This window comes from Cariama cristata, unplaced genomic scaffold (genome assembly GCF_000690535.1).
Source record: "Cariama cristata isolate BGI_N322 unplaced genomic scaffold, ASM69053v1 scaffold18794, whole genome shotgun sequence".
NCBI classification, from domain to species: domain Eukaryota; kingdom Metazoa; phylum Chordata; class Aves; order Cariamiformes; family Cariamidae; genus Cariama; species Cariama cristata.
The window spans coordinates 315-13,558 of record NW_009614862.1 but is presented as its reverse complement, the minus strand read 5'-3'; the positions used below and the strand labels follow the sequence as shown (position 1 = coordinate 13,558).

At 41.3% G+C, this 13,244-nt stretch overlaps 1 protein-coding gene across 1 annotated transcript; it reads left to right on the top strand.

Moving 5' to 3' along the window:
• Positions 1-2,787: 2,787 nt before the first annotated feature.
• PPP1R26 (protein phosphatase 1, regulatory subunit 26) lies at positions 2,788-6,846 on the top strand. The gene has a single exon (XM_009699592.1). The coding sequence runs from the start codon at positions 2,788-2,790 to the stop codon at positions 6,844-6,846; it is 4,059 nt and encodes a 1,352-aa protein (XP_009697894.1).
• Positions 6,847-13,244: the final 6,398 nt, after the last annotated feature.

Sequence of the window (13,244 nt, the reverse complement as noted above, 5' to 3'; positions counted from 1 at the left end):
CCCCTGGTGTGTGCCCTTACAGAGCTCCGGAGGGTACCCTCCCCTGGAGGGGTGTCCCCGCATATCCCCCCACACCCTCTGTGGGTGCTGTCCCCGGTGGGTGTCCCCTCACGCAGCGCCTGTGGGGTGTCCGTCTCCTCACATCCCCTCTGTGGGTCTCCCCCAGGTGGGTGTTCTCTCATGTCCCCTCAGACCTTCTGTGGGGGCCCTCCAGGCGGTGTCCCCTCATATCCCCCCTCATGCAGCCTCCAGGTACCCCTGGGTGTCCCCTCACACCCTCTGGGGGTGCCCTCGGGTGGGTGCCCCCTCAGAGCCCGCATCCCTGGGTGGGGGCCCTGGCCTGAAGCGATGTTGGGGCGGGAAGGTTCATCACAGTCCCATGTAATTCTTGCAGGGCAACTGCGATCCTGGCGTAGGATAGTGAAGGCACCTGCCCCTTTCCTGGAAACTGTGGAAATAGGTTAAGAGGAAATAAGTTGTTGGTTTTTTTAATGAAGCTGGGAGCCTAAGTGTCTTAATTGCATTTCTTCAAGATAATTAGGTATTCTAATTTCTTTTTTGATCCTTAGCTGCTTATTACAAGGAAAAATGTTTTTAATTTATGTTTGCCCTAGTGAATGTGTCGGAAGCTACTTTAGAAATTGTGCGTTTGTTCACGTGTTTCTGAAAGTTGGGGCTCTGACCCACGTGTCGGGCTGCTTGCGAGGCGATTCCCCAGTTAGTCCATGGCCAAATACACAAACGGTCGGGAGCCCTGGGCTCTGTTGACGCGTGTAGAGCAGAAGTCAGTCTAAACTAAATTCAGTTGACTAAAAGGTGGAAGTTAAACCAGCGTGTGTTGGGTTGCTCCAGTTACCAGCCAGCAAGGAGGGTTGTTCTTGATGACTATACTTAAAATTTTAATTCTGCAGGAATGATATTTTGACATGAATTGTCATTGAAGAAAAGAAAATCAGAAACGGATGTCCAGAGCTTGGATTAAAGTGTATTCTGCTAAGACATTCTGCAGCAGAGAACCAGTGAACGAAGCAGCAAAAGTGTTATCAGTGGTGTGTCCAGAGCTAATCGCTCTGCAGACGTTGTATAAGGCATGTTCAGGCTGACCCTGCCTTGGTCAATAACATTTCAAGAATATTCTGGTCTTCTAACAAGATGGCAATAAAACTGCTCCCTGAGCCCAGGTCCCAGAATAATTTTGACAAAAACGTTTGCATGTTATACTACGTTCTTTGTTGGAGCACCATGCTCTTTTTAAAAGTGATAAAGAATTGACTTCCCTGATTGTCTGTTATCTTGTTCTCAGTAGCAAATAAATGTAAATTTTAAAGAGTTTAGAATCATTAATTCTTTAAAATATTTATTGCCACTTATTAATTTGAAACCAGAACTAGAGAATAATTGACAAGGGCAAGGTCGGAGAGGATTCAGAGGCAGAAGCATGATCTCTGTAGGTTGGTAGAGTCCAGTGCCGTGCCAGTCGGGGCTCGCTGGGTTTGTGTGGGAGACCGCATCGGGCTTGAAGAACCACCCAACTGCTGTAGTTTTTCTTGGGGTGGCTGTATGCCATGTGTCAGCCAGGTACTGTTTTGATCCTACCAAATGGTGCTGCAGGTGAAATCTTTGGCCCTCATGGGACCACGTGGAAGTTGTGAACTCTTTGGGGTGTTATCTGGCATTTTCTGGATGGCTTTTTTTCACTATTCCACAAAACAGGGCTTCATTCTGTTTGGGTTTTCTACTATGATACAAAGAATAGTTCATAATCTTCATCCTGCTTTTACAAACTCCTGAAGATTTGTGTTTACCAAGAGCTTTTATCCTGTAGCGAGGCCAGAATGATTGATGTCGCAGGGTTATTGCTGTATAGTATGTTTCAGGAAGAAATAAGCTCCCTCTCCCTCTCTTTAGCTGCCCCAAGTTCCTCAGTTGTGTCTGCTTAATGCCAAGCCAGCATGGGTAACAGCTGTCCTGGGCTAGTGTGTGAGTCCAGGCATGCTAACACAGTTACTCTGCTCTTTGAATAAGAGTTGGTTTGTGTTCCACCATCTCAGATCATGGGGAAGCTTGTTTCACATCCGCCCGTTATATACCATGTGGACATAGCCAACATTGTTTTCATTGTAAAACTGAAAAGCTGAGCTATGCATGGCAGGAGTTCTTTAAAAAGAGTGGTTATGCCAAAGGAAACACAGGGAGCAGAATATTTTGCAGGGTTCTCGACTCCCACCAATTCCACTTAGTTATGAAAGTTTTCCTTAACATTGTTCTTTCTCTCTTGCCACAAAGTTCATTGCAAAAATATTCGGACAGTGTTAGTGCAGAAGGGGATCACGCACGCATGTGCACCGAACTATCATCACAGCAATTCTTTGTGTGTCTTGACAATACATGGTTATTTAGGAGTATGCGCAAAAGAGAGCGCGACCTTCAATGAAAAGGGCAGGAAGAGTTTCAGAAGTGGAGATAATTACCTGAATTGGGTTATGGTTGTGCCAGAAAATACTGAAAACCACAAGTGATGAGGAGTGCTCTGTCTGATCCTTAATGGCAGTAGTGACTAATTTGCCCGTTAAAGTGATGTTGAGGAGTAACTCTTGTCATTATCTGGCACAGTGAGTCTGAGTGTTAATAATTTGCAATTTATGTTACCAGTATTTTTATTTGGAACTTCTAGAAGGTAGCCACATAATAAAAAATATTTTCCTCTTTTTTTTTTCTTGTTGTAGGATGGAAGAGAGACCAGTCTGAAAAACTGTTCCGTTGTGGACTTTGCTGTTGTCTGCTAGAATGTTCCTTATGAATGCTTCTCCCTTCGTAGCTCTTCAGACAAAATGGGAGTCCTTTGGACCAGCAAGGAATTGTAGATATCCCGTTTGCTTCCCTGAATCTGAAGGGGACATCACTAGGACCTCTGTAAGTGCAAAAGTTCAGATGATCATAAACAACCTGCAAAGTCAAGAGTCTCCCCTGGGTATGAGCAATGAGTATGATTGTATTATGCAGAAGAAACAAAAGGGAGAAAAGGGCACTAGTAACAGAGTCGCATCTAGCACCACATTGCTACGGAAGCGTCCTCAGTATACCAAGTTTGGATGCCCTGCTGATTCAGATGACCCTGAAGTGGAAGAGAACGTGGAGTTTGGGACTCTCTTGCTTGATTCTGATAGCGACGATTCTGTTGACCGAGGTATAGAGGAAGCCATTCAAGAGTACTTGAAAGCAAAAAGCAATAGTGACCAGTCATTGCAAAGGAATGCAGAATGTTCTGAAAATATAAGCAGAGACAAAAGGTTTAAGAGAGAATTCTCGGAGAACAAAATGGCTAGTAACCTTCTCCCTGTGAAATTTAAAGCTGAGATGCTCTCTGAAGAGTACCTGTCTGACCACCTGGGACTTAATAAAAGGCTACAGCCTGCTTCCCCTCAGAGCATCAGTAGCGATGACTCTTTTGAACAGAGCATACAAGCTGAAATAGTGCAGTTCTTGAATGAGAAGAAGCAGCAAGAAATTAGTAAGTGTGTAACTGGGGAGGATAAAAAAGATTCCCGTGTGAGGTCTGTCCTGAAATGCAACAAAGAAACAACAAACAAAGCAAACTGTGGTGCTATAAAGCAAGGTTGTAATGCCCTCCTCTTGAGACACCATCCCAAGCTACAGAAGACCAGCAGGCAGTCCAAGTGTTTGCAGTCTAAAATCCAAGAAGAGCCTAGTGATTTCCGCCAAGTGAACCAAGCGTATCTAGAAATGGCCACTGCCAGCCAGCCCTGGTTAGTGGAGCAAAATGATGAAAGTGGAGCTAATTACTGGGAGAAGAAGGGAGCCCTTATCACCGAGAGCATGCACACATCTGACTCAAGTAGTGATGATGGCATTGAAGAAGCCATTCAACTTTACCAGCTGGAGAAAATCAGGAAAGAGGCAGGTCATGCAACAGACTGTGTCCCTTTGCAGAGGGAGCAATTTGACCCGAAGGGTATGGCGGACATTTCTGCAAGCCTGACAATTAGCTCAACAAAAAGTGCCTCACCAGAAATCCATAAAAGCCCTATAAGCAAAAAGAGGAAAGAAATTAATTCAAAGTCAACAGAATTAGAAAGCACCAGCAATGAATTTAACAAGCTGTTTAAACCACTGAAAAAAGCCAGACATTTTGCACTTCCGGAAAACAAGATTGCTGCTTGTGAGCTCACATTGCAGGCCTCTTGCAGAGCAGACACATCTGCAGAGCTCATGTGTGCGGAAGCTATCCTTGATATTTCCAAAACAATCATGCCATCCCAAATGGGAAGTGACAACAAATCACTGACTGCAGACTCCTTCTTTTCTCCTCAGCTTCTCTCGTCCTCCCATTGTGAAAGTGACAGCAGCCTCGTGGACAGCGATGATAGTATAGAGCAAGAAATCAGGGCTTTTTTGGCTCTGAAAGCACAGTCAGAAAACCTTGCAACAAAGCCTCCCAGCCTATCACACTCAATCCAGATGCCTTTGCCTTCTGATCAAAACAGCCTCACTGGCACCCTTGAGCCTTCTCTTCCCAAAACACTGAAGCTATCACTGAGTCGTAAAAGGAGGCTTAAAAGGGAAGGCAGAATAGTGAAACAAGGTTCATCAAAAACACCTGAACAGCTGGAGACAGGACTTTTCCAGGCAGGTAACTATTCAAAATTTCCTGTGCTCCAAGAGGATTGTGCCCTGAGCAGCCCCACAGAACTCTGTGATGCTCAAAGGCTGAGTAGTAAAGAGACGAGGCAGCAGCAGCTGATGTCTTCCAAACTGTCTGGATCTGACAGCAGATGTGTGGCCTTGGACTCTGTAAACCCTTTTATGCAGGTTCAGAGTAGTGCAAGAAAGCTTATGAAAAATACCATCCAAACTCAAGAGAAGGATGGTTCAGTTGATGAGAGCAGTTCTCTGGATAGTGATGAGGACCTTGATAGTGCTATCAAGGACCTTTTACGGTCTAAAAGAAAATTAAAGAAGAAGTCCAAGGACCAGAAATCTCAGTGCAAGAAGAGAGTCAGATTCAGTGAGACAGAAACTCAGCTGCTAGATGAATTTAGTAGCTTCCAACAAAACGAGTGGAAATGTAAAAATCCCATGCTACTGAAAAGCTGCCTCTCAAAACCTAGAAAAGCTGTGAAAGAGAATGCAACAAGAAATCCTCCAGACAACATAAATGTCAAACTTACCAATGAAAAACCAGAAACCATGAAGAACTTAGAGTTTAACTTACAGCTGAAAAAAGGATATAAACCTAAACCAATTTCAAACCAGAATAACTTGCAGGTGGCTAAAAATAGAAAGTCTACTTTCACAGCTGCATCAGACGCTGATGACAGCAGTTCAGTGGACAGCGATGACAGCATCGAACAAGAAATTAGGAAGTTTTTGGCAGAAAAGGCTAAAGACTCTGCAAGCAATTCAGAGATACAAAAAGATGATACAACTCTGGACCTATTGCAAGTGACCAAACAAACTGCTACTAAAGGGAAAGCAAAGCAACAGCCAGTTGAAAATGAGATTGACTTCATGCTGGGTCAGAGTGAAAAGACTGAGGTATCTCAGCAAACTGATGAGTTGAAGAACTGTCAGAGAACAGAAGGGAAAAGTGCAATGTTACATGGCAGTGGGAAATCTGCTTCCCCTGCAGAGAATGTTCATCTTCATACTACTGGTCGGTCAAAAGCAAAGCAAGGAGTGGTGGGCGTTAAAGGTGTTGCTGCTAGTGAGTTGTCTGGAAATGCAACAGGTAAAAAGGATGTCCCTAATACAGAGCCCGTGCAGAAAATGGCTCCACCTAAAACCAGCAAAAATGAAGGTTGTAAAGTACGAAAAGTAATTAATGCAAAGTCTAGATCTAAAAGAAAGAATACCTTTCACTTAAAAATTTCGAGTAAATTTATTGCAGGTCTAAAATATGCTCGGGACAGGAAGAAATCCATGCTTTTGAACAAAAGGCAGAAAGCAGAGCGTTTGCTTGCCCAGAGTAGTGCGTTAGGAACGGAGGTGGCTTCCCAGGATACAGACATACTTAACCAGGGAAGAGGAGCCCCCTTGCCAAAAGGCAAATTTAGTGGGGAGAGTCCAACAGCAAGAAAAGAATCCAGTTCTCCTGAGACGCTTCTTGCTGTGGGAGTGTCAAGTCCCCATGTAGCAGAAACCTGTGTAAGACTGGAGGCTGCTCCTTTGTATATCAGAGAGGAAGCAGAGGGTTGCAGAAAGGCTAATGCTTCAGGAGATCAGTCAGATTCACATTCGACTCTCCCCTTGCAGGAATGGAGTGTGGCAGCAGTAAAGGTAGATAAGGTTTGCAGTGGGACATCCAAAGCTGAGAACACACAGATGTGCATCGAGGAAGGAGATATCCACAAAGACAGCTGGACCAATTCAAATTTAGATCCCCCACGCCCTGAACGCAGTATGGCAGTGGTAAAAGCAGATAAAGTTAGCAGAGACACATCTTGGCAGAGTATACATGCATGCAGTAAGGGAGAGAATAACCAGCAGGACAAGAGGCCAGATCCAAGTTTAGGTTGCCCACTGCAGGAACTAAATGTGACAGCAGTAGCAGTGGATAAAAATAGTGGCGGAGCATGTACAGGTAACAGTGTGCAGATGTGCATTGAGAAAGAAAAAGTTATCTGCCAGGACAGTGACAGGCAGGAAGAAATTCAGGTATCCAGCTCCAATTTGGAAGGAAAAATACCTGTCCTGCAGAATAAGGAAACTGCTTGTGAAGTGGACCAAGGGCAGGAAGCTTTAGACAAAACCTGTGCAAAACTTACTGACCTACCTGCAGGGGACTGCCTAGATTCCCCCTTGAAAGGAAAGGTTTCAAATATGTAAGTACTTTTTTTTTTTTTTTTTTTACAATAATAGTCTTTTTAGAAAATAACTATCATTGTAATTACCTTGATAAAACTTGAGACATGAAAGGAGAGACAGTGGGAGATGCTGATATCTGTATATCATATACACACTAATGTGAAAAATGCTTCTATTTAACAGGGATATCATGGATAACCATACATAGATTTTGTAGAATTTTGTAAATTATTTAAAGTGCTCTAAGGAAATATTTTTTATAATGATTTTTAGGGCTTGCATTACTACAGGATGCTGTAGTTACTGTAGATAGGATACTGGCTAATCACACTTTAAATTACGAGGCCTCTAATCATATATCAAAAGGAAACCTGTTTGCGCGCGGAATACGTTTGGCAGTCTGTTAAAGGATCCTAGGAAAACACAGCATGTGATAGCAGTGCTATGCTTTTGAAGCAGATTATCTGACATCTGTTCGCATTCAAGCTGCCTTAGGACAATGCTGTGTCCTAAGAACTGGGGTCCCAGTTCTCCCACCCTGAGGACTGTTGGGCGAGTTCACTAAGCAGAACTCCAGCGAAGTCAGCGCAGCTGCAGGTGTGGAGATCCATCCTTGAAGATACAAATGCAAATTCAGGTAAATAAAGTGGATCAATCTGTCTGCACATCCTGTGTAAAGCGATCTCAGCAGCTGCTGAAGGTACCTTTTGAATGCCTGAAACCTCCCACTAGCAGATGATTCCAAGCACAAGTGCTGTTCAAGAAAAGTAAAGGAGCATGTCTGTTCAGACAACATGATTTCTGTGGATTTTGCTAGATTTACGTACTGTTGGGCCTGCAAGGCTGAAACAATTCCTCATTATTCTCAAGTCTCATTTGGATGCCCTGCAGTTACCCAGAGATGGCTTTTGGTTTCCTGAATGAACTTTCTTGAATTGAGTGCCCTTACTTTCCTTTTTCGAAAGTGGTTTCTAAAATGTTACATTTCTGTGAACTTTTATTTTCATTTACAATTTTTGTGCAATAGAACAAAGTTAGATTTGCCGTAGGAAGTCCTTAATGTAAACGCCAAGGATATTTTCAGCACTGTTCTTTCATACTGGTAGTGCTTTCTCTGCCTCCATTTCCAGCAGCCAGAATAAAGCAATTTTTCACTACTATCTTTTTATTTGTACTAACTTTAAATGGGATTGAAGTAGCACATTCATATCGCAAAAAAAGTGCCCCCACACTGGTTTCACTGAAAAATCCAAAAAGTGTGAATTTAAGCTGTTGGCTGGTTCTTTCCTTTTCATTTGTGTGTAGTGAAGTCCTTTGAGTAGTTTGTTCTTACCTCTTGTCCTTGTGAATTGATCTGATATTCTCTTTATCTAGTCTTCTACAGAACTTCTGTCAGCCAAACTACCACTTGGTATCTGTTTGTTTCTCAGTCACTTCAGCAGTCTTCCTGGAGGCTGGCCTTAATGTTGCAGAATGGAGCAAAAAGCAGTCAAGAGCGGATCCAGTATCGCGTGGTATCCCTGGTGTGATCATATTTGCAGAATATTGGCAAACTACAGCATAGTGTAGAGTAGAACAAGTAACTGTGGCATGTAGAGAAATAAACAACAGCCTTTGTGTGTTTATACTGTTGTGCAGTTACGTTTTAAACATGTTTATAGTGGTCATTTGACATTTCTTACTGTCCGGCCACCTTTTTGTAGTCCTTGGGTTGGTTGGTTGGTTTGTTTAAAAGATCGGTATGCTAGATCATCTCATTTTTGTGGTAGGATACCTTGGAAAAGTGTTTTTTACTTAGCTCACGTGCCTGCAGTCAGTCTACACAGACGTATTTTTGTCTGCCTTGATTCAGTTGCAGGATTTGGGCCTTTTGTTTGGAATAGGTAAATAGGCTGGTATTTTAAAATAGAAGTTTTCAGAGTACCTTGCTTTAAAAGGATTAAACTGTATACTTAATTTTAATAGAGGTGATGGAAGCACTGTGTACTGTTTGTATAAAATAAGCTGAATGTTTCTCCTCAAAGTTTTCAGTAAAATCAACATTAAGACTTAAGGTGTCTTGTGCCCCTGTTGATGTGTCTGTGTTCTCAATACTACTCGTGAACTGATTCACTTTCAATTAAGATGCAATTCCAATTACCTTGTGCTTTAAATAAAACCTAATTTCAAACAGCACTTTTTTAAATTTATAAACTTGATTTGTATATAGGAAATGGTGTACATTGATAAGTTTATAATGTTTAATAAATGGGGTTCTGACCATGGACCATGAAACCAGAGTGCTCCTATGGTTTGTGTCATTGTCTTTAGTGAGTAGTATTTTTGTGTTTTCTTTTTTCCCCTTCCTGCCTGTAGTCTGAAGATGTAATTAACTTGTGCCAGTAGCGTTTGTGAGTGAAGGACGTCACCCTTGCAGATGATCACAGCATTTCTGTTAGCTGAACCAGGGAACAGGATCTTGATTCAGCTGCTGCTCTTGCTTCTTGCCTCCTATTGTCTTCAGCCACCCACTGTCTGAGACTGTAATGTCCTATGTGACAGTAGCGTGTCGTTTCCTTTTGACTGTGAAACAGAACCCAGGTCTTTAAAGATGTGACTGTTTAAAGGAGTGGTGTTCTTAAGAACAAAAAATGAAAAAGGAGAATCTACAAAGTACATAGGCAAAAAAAAGTTGTGGCTGTTCTGGGAGGTGAGAATGGTGCTTGTCGTTTTAGCAAAACCCTAACAGCAGTTTTCTTTCCTGGCGTTTGTGGACAAGAAGTGGAGTCTTTCCTTGTGCTTGCCTCTCTCCATTAGTAGCAGAAGGCGTTCCTGCTTTTTGAGACAGAGTTTAGCAGGTGAGATCTGTGATTGAGTTGGAAAGCACTCAGTGTTATGCAGTTTATGCAGTGATATGCAAACCAGCCTGTCACCCTTGGTGTTTCTCTACCAGTATTCAATGGGTATTCCCTTCTACCTCCAAGTCCTCCCAGTCATAATTAGGCTTGGCAAGTGATTTTTCCAGAGTTTGTCCCATGAGAATTGCCGACTTGCCAAGGAGGAGCAAGCACCCACAGGGGATGTCACTAAATAGTGTATCAGTGAACATCTCCGGAATTGGTGCCACAGCCATACAAAGAGTGCCGTGACTCCGCTGGCAGTATTGTCATTCTGGGTATAGTTCTCATTACGCATTCAAAAAAGGGAAGTCTGGTGTCTTGGAGCAGTAAGAAATCACTCTTATACATTACAGATTAAAGGTTGAACAGCTGAGGAGTAGAAAGATTACATTGAGTGAGAATAAATTCACGAGCAAGAGTGCCACGCGTGGTACCAAGTTTGGGACTTGCCATACAAATCTCTTGAGGTTGAATCTTGGTAGATGCAGTACCAAAAGCATTTTCTTATTCCTGTTGATACTGATCATAACAGGCAGCCAACCGTAGAGCAGGCACAGACTACACACCCCTCCTGGCCCTTTTCCACGCTCCAGTGATAGCTCTGGTGAGTGCCCAGAACAAGCTCCTTTTTCCATTCTTTCAACCCTCCTGGGGTATTCATTTGATCCTGTATCTATTGTGGTTGATTCACGCATGGAACCATGAACTCAGATCTACTCAAGCATGTAAAGAAGTTTTGGGTTTTTGTTTTTTAAATGAGTACTTGTTTCTGTTTTTAAAAAATGCGCAATGATTTTTTTTTTCCAGTCAGAACACAAAACTTTCTAATTTGGAAGTTAAGTTATTAAACTACTCAGTATATTTTATTATGGCTACTGGTGAGTTACAGCATCCTGACTGCAATACCAGAGTTCTCAGATAAATCTGTGCTCACTCAGGACTTTGAAAATAGGTATATTGTTTTATTTTTATCACAGTGACTATTTTTCTGTACTTCAGGAAGGGCAATCTTCAAGGGTCCTCAGGGGACCACAAGGACTACCTTAATTTTTTATAAACAGTTCTTTCCTGCTATTTTAGGAACATGTGTTTTGATGTGTAGCTGCTTTTTATACAAGGAAGGAACACACCATCTCTGCCACCATTTCTTGTATCAATATATATGCTTTTTAATTTTTCAAACCTTTAAGAACTGCATTTTGTCTTGGTTCAATAATACAGCCTCACATAATTTTGTCTGCAAACATGAAAATCTTGCTTTCAAAATGCAGAGTAGAAAGAGGCTGTTTCAGGTAGGTTCTCTGTGGTAAAATGTGTCGTCTTTAGGATGATATTTTGAATTTGTAAATGTATTTCTTTAAAAAAGTGTATTGGGTCTCTAACATCTGAACAAACAGGTCACTATTTCTTAAGCCTACTAAAATAGGGAAATGTAGGAAAGTAAACACAAGGAGAACATGTCTTTGACCTAAGTATGGTAAGGCTTGAGCAAATCAATGTCGGGGCTGGCTGCAGCTGAAGCTTGTGTGTTGCTCCCTTCTCCACAAAGGGAATTGAACTGGCTAGCCTTACTCCGACGTATGGCAGGATACAGTCTGTATGAGGGTGACGTAAGGCACACGGCTTGCAAAACTGTTCACTGTTCAAAGGAACTGGTTTCAGTTCAAGATTAAAACAAAGAGGGAAGAAATTAAGGCAAGGAAGAAAAGAGGTGGGTGTTTTTAGATGAAGTATGGAAACAGGTGGAAAATATGTGACAAAAGCCACTAAATTTATATTTTTAGGAGGCCATCTTATCCCTAAATTATTCCACCTGCAGAAGAATCTGTGGATAATAATATATGTAGAATTGTCAGAATTGTTTGTATTAATTCAGCACTTTATGTTATTTTTCATTTCAGGAGAAGAAGGGGAAGTTATGAGAAGCCCAAGGTATTGCCTATAGTCTAATAGGACAATAGCGGTGAATGATAGAGGGTTGCTTATTTATTTTTGTATGTTAAATATTTTAAAAGTTAACTTTTCAGGCCCATTTCTGCTTAGTATATTTCCTTGTTCCAATGTATTGGTGTGTTTTCAGCAAAGGTGAATTTAGCCAGCTGTTCTTCTGTTTGAGATAACCAAGTGCATGGCAGTGAAAACGGGAATTGTTTGGTAGGTGTGGTTGAAATCTGGCTGGTGGGGCCAGGAGCTTGTAGCTACACTGGGGTTGGAGTGTTCAAAAAAAGCACAAGCGCAGGCCTGACACACCGTTCAGTTTTGGATTTCAGGTTTTGGCTTAGTAACATTATTAACTAAACACAATAGCTCTACCTTGCAAGTACGTTTAAATATATCATCGTTATGCTTTGCGTGCAGTTTATAAGATTATATAAAAATGACACAGGGAGTATTTCTAACATGTGAAGAATTATCATTTGCAGTGGTAGCCGGACATACTATTACACTTGGGTTTTTATTCTTATTTTTCTGGCAAACAGCTAGAACAGTATTATGCTCATTTTTAATATATGCTATCACTCTGTTCTACCTGTAAGGACCATTTCTCATCCATAAGCAGGCAGACTAGTTTCTCTTCAAGACAAATTTTTAAGCCAAATGTGCTAAGGTGTTCCTTTTAGTGCAGTTACTGTCTAAATGATGCAGTTTCACTGGCTGTGTAACTACAGTTGTTAATAAAACTTAAGAAAACGTTTTCTTTTTTATTAGTTGTCTTTATTTGAATAATTTCTTAAAACATTGTAGTTTTGAGAGGTAAGAAAGATGAACGTGCTTTCTACAAGAAATCCAAAGGCTTAATGAATAGTTCTGGAAAACATGCAGCTTGGTTATTCATTAAATAGTACAGAAACAGTTTAAAAATCTCAGTTTTTAATGATATGTGGTACATGAGCCAAGAGTTTAAAGGGTCGTTAGTGACAGAGAAAATGTTAAAGGAATACATATATATGTAACGTATACTGTTCTAGTATTTATAATTATATACTGCCTATAAATTCAGTAAAATGGTTCATATGAGCGATTAAACTGACATTTAATCACATTAAATCTTTATAAATTAAGATATTATTTCTAATAACACTAATTCTGTAAATTAGTGGTTTTCATCTAGTACCAAAGTGGCTGTATGTGTTTTTCCCAACAAATTACTGAACTTGGTTTTGATAACAGAGATTTAAACTGCTTTTCCCCTAAAGCTAAATTTGTGACCTCAACTAGGTAGGAGTCTTCTTAAAAAAAGAAAAAATACATGCAACAGTTTGGGTTGCGGGGCTTATTTTTAGAAATGTACTGCTACCTTTAACCTGCTAATTTTGTAGCTGTTCATCCCATTGTAATAGCAAGTCTCACATTACCAAGCTGAAAGATTTTTATTTTTTTTTCCTGTGTTCAGGACAAAAAATTCTCATTAAATCCTGACTTAGGTGGTTCATAGTGTGAAGCGCGTCTGTTAATCTGCTGCTGATTAGTGTGCCACATGAATTATTTCAATTTTTATCTAGGCAGCCAGCAGTAAACTGAAGTGGCATCACGCTGTCG